Source organism: Microtus oregoni, unplaced genomic scaffold (assembly GCF_018167655.1).
Source record: "Microtus oregoni isolate MIOR12 unplaced genomic scaffold, Mior012 000013F_ref0000133, whole genome shotgun sequence".
Taxonomy (NCBI): Eukaryota; Metazoa; Chordata; class Mammalia; order Rodentia; family Cricetidae; genus Microtus; species Microtus oregoni.
Genome location: NW_024543072.1, coordinates 23,735,312 through 23,753,406, shown reverse-complemented (window position 1 = coordinate 23,753,406; position 18,095 = coordinate 23,735,312). Strand labels below are relative to the sequence as shown.

At 40.8% G+C, this 18,095-nt stretch overlaps 1 protein-coding gene across 1 annotated transcript; it reads left to right on the top strand.

The window, feature by feature from the left end:
• Positions 1-7,848: 7,848 nt before the first annotated feature.
• LOC121455413 (protein mago nashi homolog) lies at positions 7,849-8,229 on the top strand. The gene has a single exon (XM_041663075.1). It carries the CDS (start codon positions 7,849-7,851, stop codon positions 8,227-8,229), a length of 381 nt encoding a protein of 126 aa, XP_041519009.1.
• Positions 8,230-18,095: the final 9,866 nt, after the last annotated feature.

Below are 18,095 nucleotides of genomic sequence, written 5' to 3'. Positions count from 1 at the left end.
GCCCCACCACTCTTATTACTACATTTCACCTCTATCTTATCTTCAGTGCCTGAGATTCTTTCTTCCATCTCTTGTATTCTTTTGGTTATGCTTGCTTCTGTAGTTTCTGATTATTTACCCAGATTTTTCATTTTCAGAATTTCCTTGGTTTATATTTTCTTTATTGCCTCTATTGCAGTTTTCAAGTCTTGAACCATTTCTTTTCCCTGCTTGTTTGTTTTCTCTTGACTTTCTTTTTTTTTTTTTTTTTTTTTTTTTTTTTTTGGTTTTTCGAGACAGGGTTTCTCTGTGGCTTTGGAGCCTGTCCTGGAACTAGCTCTGTAGACCAGGCTGGTCTCGAACTCACAGAGATCCGCCTGCCTCTGCCTCCCGAGTGCTGGGATTAAAGGCGTGCGCCACCATCGCCCGGCTTCTCTTGACTTTCTTTAAGAGATTTATTGAATTTTTCTAATTTTTTTGTTTGTCTTCTCCCACACTTATTTAAGGGAGTTTTTCATTTTCTGTTTAATGGCCTCACTTACCTTCATAAGTTATTTTTTAAACTTTTTTATAACAGTTTAGCTTTTTATTATTTTATTTTATTTTTTACTATTTATTATATATACAGTGTTCTGCCCATATGTCTGCCTGCAGGCCAGGAAAGGGCACCAGAGCTCATTATGGGTTGTGAGCCACCATATAGTTAATGGAAATTGAACTCAGGACCTCTGGAAGAGCAACCACTGCTCTTAACTGCTGAGCCATCTCTCCAGCCCCATAAAGTTATTTTTAAGGTCATTTTTCTCCTGCTTCCTCTGTGTTGGGATGTTGTAGAACTACTAGTTTCTGGTGGTGCCATATTGTTCTTTATGTTGTTGAATGTATTCCTACATTGCTGTCTACCCATCTCTTCCTCCAGTGGGTACAAGTGGGACCTGTGGCTTATTTATCAATGGTAATCATAGCATACAGAGGGAAATCCCACATCACCTTTCTACCACAAGGACACATGCTCAACTATGCTCATTGCAGGTTTATTCATAATAGCCAGAACCTGAAAACAACCTAGATATCTAGATGTCCCTCATCTGAGAAATGGACAAAGAAAATGTGGTAATTTACACAATGGAGTGTTACTCAGATGTTAAAAATGATATCGTAAAACTTGATGGAAAATAGATGGAGCTAGAAAAAATCATCCTGAATGAGGTAACCCAGACCCAGAAAGACAAACTTGGTATGTACTCACTCATAAGTGGATATTAGCTGTAAAGTAAAGGATAACCATGCTACATTCCATGGACCCAGAGAGGCTGGATAACAATCAGAGCTCAATATGGGATGCTTGGATCTCCCTGGGAAGGGGAAATGAGTACATTTCATGGGTGGACTGGGGGCTGGTGGGGCTGGGAACAGGAGGGAATCAGGCAAGGGACTGGGGGGAAGGATGGAGGAAGAGAGTACTGGGAGAGGCAACTGGAACTGGGGGACATTCCAGGGATGATATGGAAACCTATACAAAGGATACTCCCAGGAATCTTTGGGGGTGACCCTAGTGAAGACTCCTAGTTGTGGGGTATATGGAGCCTGAACCAGCCAGCCATCTTCCATAACCAGGCAAGGTTTCCAGTGCTGGTACTAAGACATCAACCCAGCTGCAAGACCTTAGATCTACAATTTGTCCTGCCTGCATGATGTGCCAGAGAAACAGTGGCACAGAACTTGTGGGGGTGGCCAACCAGTGACTGGTCCAACCTGTGGGCCACACCACGAGTGTGAACCAGCCCGGATGGCCAGGAACCAGGAGCTAGATAGCCCAGAGATGCCAGATAGGCCCAAACACAACTGGAAATAAAGGCAATGAGTTGATTCCTAAGGATGCTGTGCTATGCCATAGACTGAAGCCTAGCATAGTTGTCGTCAGAGAAGCTTTATCCAGCAACCAATGGGAACAGAAGCAGAAAGACACACAGTCAAACATCAGGGGGAGCTTGAGGAACCCCTCAGAAGAAGGGAAGAATTATGGGAGCCAGAGGAATCCAAAACACAAGTACACAGCCCACAGAATCGGTCAAGCAGGACTCAGTGGCTCACAGAGATCCAAGTGACAATCTCTGTCTTAGAGCTTGCATGGGTCTGAGATAGGTCTTCTGCATATATGTTATGGTTGTGTAACTTGGTGTTTTTATGAGACCCCTAATAGTGGGAGTGGGGGTTGTCTCCGATTCTTTTGTCTCTTTGGGGACCTTTTTTCTCCTACTGGGTTACCTCATCCAACTTTGATATGAGAGTATGGCCTATTGTAATTTGTTATGCCGTGTTTGGTGGCTATCCCTGCTGGGATATCCCTGAGGGAGGCATGCTCTTTTCTTAAGGGAAATGGAGGAGGAGTGGATCTGGGGGACAGGGGAGTTGCTGGGGGGTGGGCTGGGAGGAATAGAGGGAAGGGAAACCGGGGTTGGAATGTAATATATGAGAAAAGACTAACTAAATAAAATAGATATGGATCTCAAAGGAAGAAATAAAAATGGCTAAGAAATATCTCAGGAAGTGTTCATCATCCTGAGAAATTAGGGAACTGGACATTAAGTCTACTTCAAGAGTTCACTTTTTCCTGGACAAGATGACTAAGAGCAGCAAAACAAATGAGAGCAAATGCTATAAAGGGTGTGCGGAATAAGAGCCCTTAACCACTCTTTGTTGGGAGTGCAAACGGGTTCAGCCGCTTCGGGAAATCAGTGCAGAGAATTCCCCAGAAAGCTTAAAACGAATCTACTGCATGAGCCAGCTGTAACATTCTAAATCTGACATGCATGCAGAAGACTGGGCATTCTATTCTACAGGTACTCTCTCCGCTGTGTTCATTGCTGCTCCGTTCACAATAGCAAGGGCATGGAATTAGCTTACATACCCTCTAACTGATGAAAGGATAACAAACATATACCCAGTGGAATATTATTGAGCCATAAAGAAAAATGAAATCATGGCAATTTCAGGTAAATGAACGGAACTAGAAGATATAATTGAATGAGATGACCCAGACTCAGAAAGACAAATGCCACATGTTCCCTTTCATCTGTGGTTCCTGGTTCCAGATGTGCGTATATGATCTGGGTGACTGCAGAAACCAGTGAAGTGAGTGTCTGTGAACCATAGCGAGATATCTTTAAAGGTGTGATCATGGCACTGGTATCTTTGTGGTCATCAACAATTGTTGAGTTGCTCAGCCAGATGAAAACTACATCTTATACTGGAAACATAGCCAAAAACCTATGGTTAGCAAGGTTGCAGATCTTAGAGGAGAACCTACGCTGCCACTTTACTAGACAGGTATGGTTACTAACTGCATTCCAAACATTTGCCCTCAAATAAATTAAAAATAAATAAATAAATGTCTGCCCTTATACTCTTACCCCTCACCAAGGAAGTTTCTCTTTGCAGCACACAGAGACAATTACAGAAAACCACAACTGGTCAAAATGCAGAGACCAACGGACCATGGGATGCTCATCCTGGCTTGATACAACTACAATATAACACCCATCCTTAAGGCTCTGTGAATACTGTGGAAGAAGGGTACTGAGACTGTAAGAGCTGGAGGACCAGGAAGTCTTCTTTGAGACTGTATCTTCTAAAAAAAAATGACAGGGAGCTACTCCATAAAACATCAAGCATATGACTGCCCAAACAAGACCTGAGCATTGTTAACACCAGTAGATAAGCTGATACAGAAGTGGCGAATCTCACAGGCCCCTACCCCTAGATGAAGAGCTGCAGGCTATTAGTGTGTGCATGTGCTTGCATGTGTTTGTGCATGTGTGCGTGTGATCCAACGGTCAGTCCTAAAACATTTACACAAATGCAACACTAAATGAAGCCAGCAAATTGTATTTATTAGCATGTCTAGTATATGTAGCAATAATAACTAAAGAAAATTGTCCATTAATTTGAAAGGGAACAGTGGGAGGGTCATTGGAGGTATTGGAAGGATAGAAGGAAGGGAAATGATAAAATATTTTTTTTGGGGGGACAGAGTCCTTCTATTATAGACCTGGCTGTCCTGGAACTCACTATGTAGACCAGAATGGCCTTAAGATCACAGAAATCCACCTGCCTCTGCCTTATAAGTGCTGGAATTAAAGGCATTGCTACCGCCCCCAGGAATGTAAGTATATTTTGATTGAATTTAAAAAAGAGTTGCCATGAGAATTATACTGGGCAGCTGGATATTTATCTAGATGTATGGCAGACACCTTACCAGGTCACCTTTCAGCATACGGTTGATGGAGGAAGGTCATTGGTTAAATAAACTGCCTTGGCCCTGATAGGTAAGAACATAGGTGGGTGGAGTAAACAGAACAAAATGCTGGGAGGAAGAGGAAGTGAGGTCAGAAATCATGCAGCTCCTCTCAGAGCCAGACACATGAAGCTCAGACCCAGGATGGATGTAGGCTAGAATCTTTCCCGGTAAGACTGATGCTACACAGATTATTAGAGATGGGTTGATCTGGATATGAGAATTAGCCTGTAAGGGCTAGAGTTAATGGGCCAAGCAGTGTTTAAAAGAACACAGTGTTCATGTAATTATTTTGAGGCATAAGCTAGCAGGCGGCTGGGGTGTTGGGGATGCAGCCCCACTGCTCCTATTACTACATACGGTCATTAATTCAACCTTGACAAGTGTATATTCCTGTTGGAATCCGGTGTCATTTGGTAAGTTTCTCTTCCTCCTAAGCAAACATTATCTAAATGGACAAAATTGCCTACAATGGACACAACAGCAAACATTACAAAGGAAATTAAGTTACTATTCCTACTTTAGAGAAAGATGGTATACAAACAGAAGGGGAGACTGGTTTGGAAGAGCAAGAGGAGCAGAGAGAGGAACAGTGGGCTTGGAAATAGTAAGAGAGTGACTATAGCCAGAATGTAGTGCTTGATGTACATGGACAAAAATGTCATTATGGAAGCCATCACTTTGATAAGTGCATATTAATAATTTTTGAATACTGTGAGTGAATGCCCCCATTTTCGCCAGCTTTGAGGCATGTGCTTAGAAGTGGCATAGCCCTGGCAGAGATTCACTGGGTATCCTAAGCAGTGTGTTCCAACTCTCAGATATGTGACCTGACCACAAGCATCAGGGCTTTCAATGCTTTTTTTTTCCCAGATAATGATTGTAATGAATTCCATGACCTTAGTGTACGAGTTCCAGTTTTGATTTGTGGTCACGGCCTCTATCATATACTGCAGATAGCATACAGGGTTTATATGGGCTCAAGGAAGCCTAAGTATTTGTAGGGATTCAGGAGTTCCTTTGGAGGGTAATCAATGATGTCTGATAATAGCTGAGTAATGAATAACACAGTGCACCGGAGCCGTGCATTTCCATTCCTATCCTGGCTCTTTAACTTAGCGTCACACAGGCGTGGGTGCGCTCATTTCTACTCTTTCTGCACCTAGAGAATGATGAGAGCAAACATATCACACTCATGTGTGCACACACGCATGCACACACATGCATGTACGCACTCACATGCAAATACAAACACATACACAATAGTAATATAAAATTCCCTAAAATGCAATGGGTCTATCACAGTGAAAAAAGAAAATATTCATTTCCCCCATACCAATGATAAAGGGAAAGTGGAACCTATGTGGGAAACATACAGACACCTCCTTTCCTGACAACACCATATTTTCATATAAAGATGGATCTCAAATGACCTATAAAGAATTATTTGATTTGCACTTCTTTGATGGCTAAGGCTGTTGAACATTTCCTTAAGTGTCCTTCAGTCATTTGAGATACATCTGTTGAGAGGTCTCTGTTTAGGTCTGTACCCCATTTTTTTATTGCATAATTTGTTCTTTTGATGACCAATTTCTTGAGTTCTTTGTATATTTTGGAGATCAGACCTCTGTTTGATGTGGGCTTACTGAAGATCTTTTCCCTTTCTGTAGGCTGCCATTTTGTCTTGTTGACTGTGTCCTTTGCTTTGCATAAGTCTCTCAGTTTCAGGAGGTCCCATTTATTAATTGTTTCTCTCAGTGTCTGTGCTACTGGGGTTATATTTAGGAAGTGGTCTCCTGTGCCATGCGTTCAAGTGTACTTCCCATTTTCTCTTCTATGAGGTTCAGTGTGGTTGGTTTTATAGTGAGGTCTGTGATCTATTTGGACTTGATTCTGTGCATGCTAATGGATATGGATCTATTTTTATTCTTCTACATGTGGATATCCAGTTACGCCAGCACTATGACGGGTGTCTAGCGTTTGACTAGTGTCTTGGTGTGCTTGAAAATAATGTAAATTCTCCCATGTTGGGGGTGTCCTCCATATATTTCTCAGACTGGACTGGCAATTGTGCTACCAGAACCTTCTCCATTATTACTAATTTCTTTACCTGCTTGTCTTCTCAGTCACTAAGAGAGCAAGAGAGTAAACTCTCCTATTACATGAAGGATCTATCAATTTGTCTGTAGTTGGGTCAATTTTTCCTCTGTATACTTGGAAGCTGACTGTAAGATGCTTTCCAAGTTAGAAGTGTTACTGATAGAAAATTCAGCTGGGTGGTGGTGGTGCACACCTTTAATCCCAGCACTCAGGAGGCAGAGGCAGGTGGATCTCTGTGAGTTCGAGGCCAGCCTGGTCTACAAGAGCTAGTTCCCAGGACAGGAACCAAAGCTACAGAGAAACCCTGTCTCAAAAAACTAAAAATAATAATAATTCAACCTTTATTGGTGTGTAGTGAACTTTTCTTTATCCCCCCAAAGCAAGCATTTTAGGCCTCAAAGGCCATCCTATCTGAGATATAATTATGCCCTGTGCCAGCTTTATTTTAGCATATGCCTGCTTATGATGTTTCTGCTCTCCTTTGATTTCAACCTTTTTATATGATTGTATTTTAACATATATCTTCTAAATGGCACATATCAGAACTTTGCCTTGTTTGTTATGCATTTTGAACCTACTCCGGCATTCTTTACTTTTAACTGAAACATTTAGTCTTTATGCATTGACTGATTTCTCACATATTTAAGGCAATGTTTATTATTTTTTTAAACTTAAGAAAAAAGCTTTCCAATCTGAAAAAAATGTTACCTCAAATTAAATAATGTATAATATTTTGGGTACTACTATAATAGAATTTGAGGGACTGGAGAGATGGCTCTATGATTAAGAACACTTAGTGTTATTCTAGAGGAACTGAGTTCAGTTCCTAGCCTTCTAACACCAGCTTTGGGATCCAGTGCCCTCTCTTCTGGCCTGCTTAGGCACAGCATTGTGCACAGTGCACTGACATGCATACAATCTAAACATTGATACATATAAAAAATAAATCTCAAAAAATTTAAAAATATTGGAGTTGGAATTTGTTTTATTTTCAATGGTTAGTGAATTCAAGAACCTTGAAGAAAGGAATTCAGAAGCCAGGTGAAGTTGAATGATGCATTCTATATCCTACACTCTACAGGTCAATTTTGGTCAATGAAGTTTCATGACACAACACAGAAAACATTCATTATTATACTGTCCTGAGTAAGGTCATCAGAAAGATTCCACTTTGAGTCATTATAGGTTATTTTTCTATGAGAGATGGTCAATGTCAGATGATCTGGGGAATCAAGATCCCTGGACAGAAAGGGGTATTGTCCCATTGGTCCTAAAAGGACAAGAATTTGCAATCTTGAGAAAACTTCCAAACACACAAGAAGGTTTCCCCCAAAATTGAAAAAGAGGTTCATACTCAGTTAATTTATGGTCTTAGAAAAATTATAACTTGGTCATTTCCGAGCGCCAATAGGGCGCCAATCATAGTAGTGTGATCTGTTCCTAAAGTTCGGTTTTGATTTCCCTTGTAAACTATGGAGAGTGACTTTTACCTGCGTTACAACGTGGGTCACAAAGGCAAGTTCAGTCATGAGTTCCTGGAGTTTGAATTCCGACCTGATGGAAAACTGCAATATGCCAACAACAGCAATTACAAGAATGATGTCATGATCAGAAAGGAGGCTTATGTACATAAAAGTGTGATGGAGGAATTGAAGAGAATCATTGATGACAGTGAGATCACCAAAGAAGACGATGCTCTGTGGCACCCTCCTGACCGAGTAGGCCGGCAGGAGCTTGAAATTGTCATTGGTGATGAACACATTTCTTTTACAACATCAAAAATTGGTTCCCTTATTGATGTCAACCAATCTAAGGATCCGGAAGGCTTACGAGTGTTTTATTATCTTGTCTAGGACCTGAAGTGTTTAGTCTTCAGCCTTATTGGATTACATTTCAAGATTAAACCAATCTAGATTGGATATTGTGGACATGAGGGGGTGGGAATTTTTAGTTACCATAATTAGGAATTTTTTCTGTATATTGGGGCAATTTTTATAAACAATAAATGATGGTCTTTAATTAAAAAAAGAAAAGAAAAATTATAACTTAAAACTAAGCATTAAAAATATTCTATAAGAACACTACAAAATAATTTTATTCTTACATAGAATCTTTAACATTTAATCTACATTTTCTTCATTATGTTTTTCCTTGGCCATCACCACTGATGAGTTAAGATAAAAACAACTGTAAATGTTCTCTGGAGGTGTGTTCACATGTATGTTAGAAGGAACATGCATGAAAGGAGAGGAGTCACATGCTAACACCCATTGACAGTGTCAGGCTCTTGGTACTTGCCATGGGAAGATGTGAATGAGAAATATAGATTTCCTGTGCATATAGCCATAAAGTTAATTGAAAGTATATCCTGCAGTGGATAATGTGAATCAACACAGCTTTCCAGAGGGAATAAAAAGCAGATCTCTAAGAAGTTCCAGTCTGGTCAAATTCTAAGACCCTAGAGCCATTTCTACCACTGAACTACCAATGCCATCTGGAGAGATTGCTCAGTGGTTAAGGGCACTGCCTACTCTTCCAAAGGTCCTGAGTTTAATTCACAACAACCACATGGTGGCTCACAACCATCTGTTATGAGATCTGGTGCCCTCTTGAGGAAGAGACCTATTCAGTCATCCTCATCAACTTAGACATGAAGCCCAATATGGACAAGTTCAACAGAACCATCATATACAGTCTGCCCATGCATGCTTCAGCATTGCCAAGGCACAAATTTCAAATTTCAATTTCAGAGTCAATTAGGCATTTGATTTCTCTGGTTTGCTCTCTGCCACTTCTTCCATTAGGCTGGTGTTCTAGAGTTCTGCAGTGTTTATGATATTGTCAGGCTACAATCCTTCCATTCTCCCCTAGATATTAAAGGTCAGAGCAAGGGCTATAGAGAGTAACAGGCTATAATCACACATGCTTATCATGTGCTTTCCCCATTCCTTGATGATGCTTCTGTGAACACAAGATACACATTTCACTAGTTCATTTTTACTAGAATCACAAACTCCTAAGATTTTCACGGTCCTACACACTGAAGTCTGATACGTCTTATTTCTTCAGGCATGACGAAAAGGCTCACAGAGGAATGAGTGCCTGACATGTCAGATCATTGCAGGGGTCTACAGTGGTGCAAAAGTTCTCATATGATGACTGAGAAGAGAAAGAAAATTCCCATGTAGATTTCTACAGCAATAATTATTTAAACTACATAGTCCTTTGAGAGGACTCTTAGGAGTTAGGACTTAAACAATGGAGGATGTTTACCTCTATGTAAAGACAAATAGCCAGCTAGTCATCTCACTTAGAAAAGGTCATTCCCCCTAACAGCCTTGGTTCAATAGGCTGTTTACCCTGGCAAGAATGGAACTGCAGGACTCACAGAAATACACTGCAGGGTATTTTATGTTTTAAATGAACTATTTTTTCCATTGAAGGTTAAATAATTTTGGTCCATGAAATCAACTGGCAGTAGACAACAGTTAAAAAAAAAAGTCTAGAGCTCAGCCTGTCTGGGTGCTGGGATCGAATCCGGAGGGCAGCCAGGCAGGTGGAAATTCCATTGTTTCAATGGCCTGCCTGCAGCAAGCAAGGTAGTTGCTTTGTTTATGAGCTACCCAACCAGCACAGAGATCTGATCTGGGCACCAGGAGATCCATCTCTGGGGTGAGTGAGTTTCTGACCCACGGCAGCAGCCCAGGACAAGGAACTTCTTCCTGCAGGGCCTATACTTCTGCATACTGCCTCTCTCTTTCTGTCCCACCCAGCGTGCATCCAGAACCCTCCCCACTTCTGCCTCCCTGCCGTCTTTGGGCACATAACATCACCCAGCTCAGCCTGTCTGGGCACTGGGATCAAATCCGGAGGGCAGCTGGGCGGGCAGGAATTCCTTTGTTTCAATAGCCTGCCTGCAGCAAGCAAGGTAGGCACTTTGTTTATGAGCTACCCAACCAGCACAGAGATCTGATCCTGGCACCAGGAGAGCCAGCACTGGGGCACCTAAAGAGCCATCACGGGAGAGTGCCATCACTGTGAAGGTACATCAGTGGGCAAGGAGACCTGATCCTGTAAAAGAAGATCCTTAGGGGAGCATTCGGAGGAAGAGATGGGCAGGCGCCAATGCAAGAATTCACCCAACAATCTGAAAAACAACATGAAACCACCAGAACCCAGCAACCTCACAACAAAAGGACATGAACACCTTAATCAAGAAGTAGAAAAAAATGGACTTTATGAAAGTGATTGACGTCCTTAAACAACATGTAAAAAATGCCCTTATAGAAATGGATGAGAAGTATAACAGAAAGTTTGAAGAATTGAATAAAGCAGTGAATGATACCCTAGGAAACCAAGGAAAAACAATCAAACAGATAATGGAAACAGTTCAAGACTTGAAAACTGAATTGGAGACAAGGAAGAAAACACAAACAGAGGGCCGGCTGGACATGGAAAATCTAGGTAAACGCATAGAGACTACAGAAACAAGCATGACCAGCAGAATACAAGAGATAGAAGAAAGAATCTCAGATTCTGAAGATAACACAGAGAAAATAAACACACTGATCAAACATAACAGCAAGTCCAACAAACTCTCATCACAAAACATTCAGGAAATATGGGACACAATAAAAAGACCAAACCTAAGAATAATAGGAGTAGAAGAAGGAGAAGAAGTGCAGCTCAACGGTCCAGAAAATATATTTAATAAAATTATAGAAGAAAACTTTCCCAACCTAAAGAAAGATGTACCTATGAAGGTTCAAGAAGCATACAGAACACCGAATAGGCTGGATCAAACAAAAACAAAAACAAAAACAAAAATCAACCCCTTGCCATATAATAATCAAAACACAAAACATACAGAATAAAGAAAGAATATTAAGAGCTGCAAAGGAAAAGGGCAAAGTTACTTATAAAGGTAAACCTATCAGACTTACACCTGACTTCTCTATGGAAACCATGAAAGCCAGAAGGTCCTGGATAGATGTACTGCAGAAACTAAGACACCATGGATGCAAGCCCAGCCAAGCTTTCATTCACTATAAATGGAGAAAACAAAATTTTTCAGGATAAAAACAAATTTAAACAATACATAGGCTGGGCGGTGGTGGCGCACGCCTTTAATCCCAGCACTTGGGAGGCAGAGGCAGGCAGATCTCTGTGAGTTTGAGACCAGCCTGGTCTACAGAGCTAGTTCCAGGACAGGCTCCAAAACCACAGAGAAACCCTGTCTCAAAAAACCAAAAAAAAAAAACCCAAAAAAATCCCAACCCATAGCCACAAATCCAGCCTTACAGAAAGTAATAGAAGGAAAATCACAAACCAAGGAGTCCAATAATGGCTGCAATAACTCAGACATCTAGAGACCCTTCACCAGCACAACTCAAAGAAGGGAAACACACAAACTCTACTACTAAAAAAGTGACCATAGTTAACAACCACTGGTCATTAATATCACTTAATGTCAATGGACTCAACTCACCTATAAAAAGGCACAGGCTAAGAGATTGGATACGAAAACAGGATCCAACATTCTGCTGTTTACAAGAAACACACCTCAACCACAAAGACAGGCACCTACTCAGGGTAAAGGGCTGGGGAAAAGCTTATCAAGCAAATGGACCTAAGAAACAAGCAGGTGTGGCCATACTAATTTCTAACAAAGTTGACTTCAAACTTAAATCAATCAGAAGAGATGGAGAGGGGCATTTTATACTCATAACAGGAACAATTCATCAGGATGAAGTCTCAATCCTGAATATCTATGCCCCTAATATAAAAGCACCCACGTACATAAAAGAAACATTACTAAAAATTAAGGCAGCCATCAAACCGCACACACTAATAGTAGGAGACTTCAACACTCCTCTCTCACCAATGGACAGGTCAATCAGACAGAAACCTAACAGAGAAATAAGAGAATTAATGGAGGTAATGAATCAAATGGACTTAACAGACATCTATTGAACATTCCACCCAAATAGGAAAGAATATACCTTCTTCTCTGCAGCTCATGGAACCTTCTCAAAAATTGACCACATACTCGGTAACAAAGCAAGCTTCCAGAGTCACAAAATAATATTAGTAACCACCTGTGTCTTATCAGATCACCATGGATTAAAGTTAGAATTCAACAACAATACTACCCCCAGAAAGTCTACAAACTCATGGAAACTGAACAGTCAACTACTGAACCACACCTGGATCAAGGAAGAAATAAAGGATGAAATTAAAGTCTTCCTTGAATTCAATGAAAATAAAGAAACAACATACTCAAACTTATGGGACACTATGAAAGCAGTCCTACAAGGAAAGCTCATAGCACTAAGTACCCACTTAAAGAAAACGGAGAAAGCACACATTGGAGACTTAACAACCCACCTGAAAGCTCTAGAAAAAAAAAGAAGCAGACTCATCAAGAGGAGTAGAAGATTGGAAATAATCTAACTGAGGGCTGAAATCAATAAAATAGAAACACAGAAAACAGTCCAAAGAATCAATGAAACAAAAAGCTGGTTCCTGGAGAAAATCAACAAGATTGATTAACCCCTATCCAAACTAATCAAATGGCAGAGAGAGAATATGCAAATTAATGAGATCAGAAATGAAAAGGGGGACATAATCACAGACACAGAGGAAATTCAGAGAATCATTAGATCTTACTACAAAAGCCTATATGCCACAAAACTGGAACATGTAAAAGAAATGGACACTTTTTTAGATAAATACCATATACCAAAGATAACCAGGAGCAGGTGAACAATCTAAATAGACCTGTTAGTCGCAAAGAATTAGAAACTGTTATCAAAAACCTCCCTACCAAGAAAAGCCCAGGACCGGATGGCTTCAATGCACAATTCTACCAGAACTACCAAGAAGACCTAATACCTATACTCCTTAATGTATTTCACAATATAGAAACAGAAGAGTCATTGCCAAATTCCTTTTATGAAGCTACAGTTACTCTGATACCAAAACCACACATTAGAAAAATTATCCATTATGATCAAGTAGGCTTCATCCCAGAGATTCAGGGCTGGTTCAACATATGAAAATCTCTCAATGTAATCCATCATATAAATAAACTGAAAGAAAAAAATCATATGATCATTTCATTGGATGCTGAAAAAGCTTTTGACAAAATTCAACATCCCTTTATGATAAAAATCTTGGAGAGATTAGGGATACAAGGGTCATACCTAAATATAATAAAAGCTATTTACAGCAAGCCGACAGCTAACATCAAACTAAATGGAGAAAAACTGAAACCCATCCCACTAAAATCAGGAACACAACAGGGCTGTCCACTCTCTCCATACCTCTTCAATATAGTGCTTGAAGTTTTAGCAATATCAATAAGACAACATAAGGGGATCAAGGGGATTCGAATTGGAAAGGAAGAAGTTAAACTTTCTTTATTTGCAGATGATATGATAGTGTACATAAGCGACTCCAAGAACTCCATCAAAGAACTCCTACATCTGATAAACACCTTTAGTAATGTGGCAGGATACAAGATCAACTCCAAAAAAATCAATCGCCCTCCTATACACAAAGGATATGGAAGCAGAGAGGGAAATCAGAGAAGCATCACCTTTCACGATAGCCACAAATACCATAAAATATCTTGGGGTAACTCTAACCAAGGAAGTGAAAGATCTATTTGACAAGAACTTTAAGGCATTGAAGAAAGAAATTGAAGAGGATACCAGAAAATGGATGGACCTCCCTTGCTCTTGGATTGGGAGGATCAACATAGTAAAAATGGCAATTCTACCAAAGGCAATTTATAGATTCAATGCAATCCCCATCAAGGTCCCATCAAAATTCTTCACAGATCTTGACAGGACAATAATCAACTTTATATGGAAAAACAAAAAAACCAGGATAGCCAAAACAATCCTATACAATAAAGGATTGTCTGGAGGCATTACCACCCCTGACTTCAAACTCTATTACAGAGCTACAGTGATGAAAACAGTGTGGTACTGGCATAAAAACAGAGAAGTCGACCAATGGAATCGTATAGAAGACCCGAATTTTAACCCACAAACCTATGAACACCTCATTTTTGATAAAGGAGCTAAAAGCATACAATGGAAGAAAGAAAGCATCTTCAACAAATGGTGCTGGCACAACTGGATGTCAACCTGTAGAAGAATGAAAATAGACCCATATCTATCACCATGCACAAAACTCAAGTCCCAATGGATCAAAGACCTCAATATCAATGTGCACACACTGAAACTGATAGAAGAGAAAGTGGGAAGTACACTACAACAGATGGGCACAGGAGATCGCTTCCTATGTATAACTCCAGCAGCACAGACATTAAGGGAAACATTGAATAAATGGGACCTCCTGAAACTGAGAAGCTTCTGTAAAGCAAAGGACACTGTCACTAAGACAAAAAGGCAACCTATTGACTGGGAGAAGATCGTCACCAACCCTGCAACACAAAAAGGTCTGATCTCCAAAATATATAAAGAACTCAAGAAACTAGACTTTAAAATGCTAATTAACACAATTAAAAAATGGGGCACGGAACTGAACAGAGAATTCTCAAAAGAAGAAGTTCAAATGGCCAAAAGACACTTAAGATCATGCTCTACCTCCTTAGCAATCAGGGAAATGCAAATCAAAATAACTTTGAGATATCATCTTACACCTGTCAGAATGGCTAAAATCAAAAACACCAATGATAGCCTTTGCTGGAGAGGTTGTGGAGGAAGGGGTACCCTCATCCATTGCTGGTGGGAATGCAATCTTGTGCCACCACTTTGGAAATCAGTGTGGCGGTTTCTCAGGAAATTCGGGATCAACCTACCCCTGGACCCAGCAATACCACTCTTGGGAATATACCCAAGAGATACCCTATCATATGACAAAAGCATTTTTCAACTATGTTCATAGCAGCATTATTTGTTATAGCCAGAACCTGGAAACAACCTAGATGTCCTTCAATAGAAGAATGGATGAAGAAAGTGTGGAATATATACACATTAGAGTACTACTCAGCGGTAAAAAAACAATGACTTCTCGAATTTTGCATGCAAATGGATGGAAATAGAAAACACTATCCTGAGTGAGGTATCCCAGACCCAAAAAGAGGAACATGGGATGTACTCACTCATAATTGTTTTCTAGCCACAAATAATGGTCATTGAGTCTATAATCTGTGATCCTAAAGAAGCTAAATAAGAAGGTGAACCCAAAGAAAAACATATAGTTCTTATCCTGGGAATGGCAAGTAGACAAGATTGCAGGGCAAAAAATTGGGAACTTGGGGGGGGTGCCATGGGGGTAAGAGGAGATGGGGAGAGAAAAGTACGAAGGGGGGATGGGGGGAACTTGGGTAAACGGGATGATTGGGAGAAAGGACGGTTGGATAGAGGAGCAGGGAATCACATAACTTATTTAAGGGAGCCATCTTAGGGTTGGCAAGAGACTTGAACCTAGAGGGGCTCCCAGGTGCCCAGGATGATGTCCCCAGTTAGCTCCTTGGGCAGCTGAGGATAGGGAACCTGAAATGACCCTATCCTATAGCCGTACTGATGAATATCTTGCATATCACCATAGAACCTTCATCTGGCGATGGATGGAGATAGAGACAGAGACCCACACTGGAGCATCGGACTGAGCTCCCAAGGTCCCAATGAAGAGCAGAAGGAGGGAGAACATGAGCAAGGAAGTCAGGACCACGAGGGGTGCACCCACCCACTGAGACAGTGGGGCTGATCTATTGGGAGCTCACCAAGGCCAGCTGGACTGGGACTGAAAAAGCATGGGATAAAACCGGACTCTCTGAACATGGCGGACAATGAGGGCTGATGAGAAGCCAAAGACAATGGCACTGGATTTTAATCCTACTTCATGTTCTGGCTTTGTGGGAGCCTAGCCAGTATGGATGTTCACCTTCCTAGACCTGGATGGAGGGGGGAGAACCTTGGACTTTCCACAGGGCAGGGAACCCTGACTGCTCTTTGGACTGGAGAGGGAGAGGGAGAGGAGTGGAGGGAGGAGGAGAAGAGTGGGAGGAGGGGGAGGGAAATGGGAGGCTGGGAGGAGGCGGGAATTTCTTTTTTTTCTTTCAATAAAAAAAATTCAATTGGAAAGAAAAAAAAGTCTACATACTCTATTACAAGACTAGTGCACCCTAAGCAGTGGTGAAAAGGTCATTTAACTTTATGTAGATTTGAGCAAAGGGATGCCTTAAATCTCTGGATAAAGGAGATGGGCTATGGAGTTCTGTGGAGAATGCGTACAGTAAGAAAGTGAAGGTCCATGTAACAGCCCACTGGTAATATCTGTGTGGGCTACAGCAGCCCCTTGCTGCACAGGGGAAGAGGTGGTGATAAGAGGCGCCCATCTTTCTTCACCTTACTAATGCAGATGTAAATTTCTTATTATGAAAAGCAGCTATTTAGAGCCATTCCTGTCCTCAGAGGTCCGCAGCATCTGAAAAACTTGAACTCTGACAAGAAACATTTGGGGTGAAATGTTTTATTCTCTGAGAATAAACCACCTATTTCCCTCCTGTGCAAAAACAATGAATTAGCAACCAGTATAGAAGCTAATTTAGAACATGGAGTACCAAATAGTATACTACCATATCTCCAAGGGGAAAAGCTAAAATTTATCTAATTTTCTTCTGATTACTTTTCATGTTCAATAAATATTAGCCACAGTGTCCTCTCCTAAATACTCATAAGCTCAACCCTAGTTTTATGAGCAAACTTTTGTCATGACCAGGTCCACCCAACTTTCTAAACTTCTACAATTCTTGGATGATAACTTCCAGTGACTTATTGGATAAAATATACTATTAGAAAACTTACATAGTTTCTAGAAAAACTGACTTAGTTTTTCATGTGGATACCGGCCTCCATTTGAGATAGCTTTGGGAAGAAGGTGCATCTCCTATGCAGAGCTGGACTGGCTCCCTCTCTGTACAGTAATTTTCTCCTCATATTGTAAAGTAGGGTCTTTGTTATTCCATAGAGGTCCATAGAGATGGCTATTTAACAAGTTTGCTATCTTCTCATATGGTTTTTGAACAAGCAAGCAGAGCAGAAGCCATTTTCTATCCGATTACCTTCGATTTCTTCTTCTTCTTCTTCTTCTTCTTCTTCTTCTTCTTCTTCTTCTTCTTCTTCTTCTTCTTCATCTTCTTCTTCATCTTCTTCTTCATCTTCTTCTTCATCTTCTTCTTCTTTCTCTTCCTCTTCCTCTTCTTCTCTCCTCCTCCTCCTTCATCTATCATATCTATCTATCTATCATCTATCTATCTCTATCATCTATCTATTTATCATCTATCTATCTGTCTGTCTGTCTATCATTTGTTTTGATGGTTGATTTTTAGTACAAAGTAAAGATTAAGTAGGAGCCACCCCATTTCTTCTTACAGAGACTATTTTTATGGTAAATGACTGAGAACTGGTCAAAGTGCTGAAAATAAGAGACTGTGAGTGCTCAGGTATACAGGTCATCTACATCAACCTCCCCTCTCCCAAGGCTCAGGAACATCATGAAAGAGTGGATAGAAAGGATACAACATTCATTAAATGAGGAGAGGTGCCGTGAAATGCTGTCTTCTCAACATGATGTGGCTGATGTCAAGTCACAGCAGCTGTGGCTACCTGCACAAGATTGTCCTAGAGGAATGCCAGCACGGATGGGGGAGGTGCTCCCAAGGCCCTACCCCTAGCTGAGG

What these genes read in the sequence shown, in the direction of transcription:
- LOC121455413 (XM_041663075.1), top strand. Translation starts at nt 7,849, where the DNA reads ATGGAGAGTGACTTTTACCTGCGTTACAACGTGGGTCACAAAGGCAAG.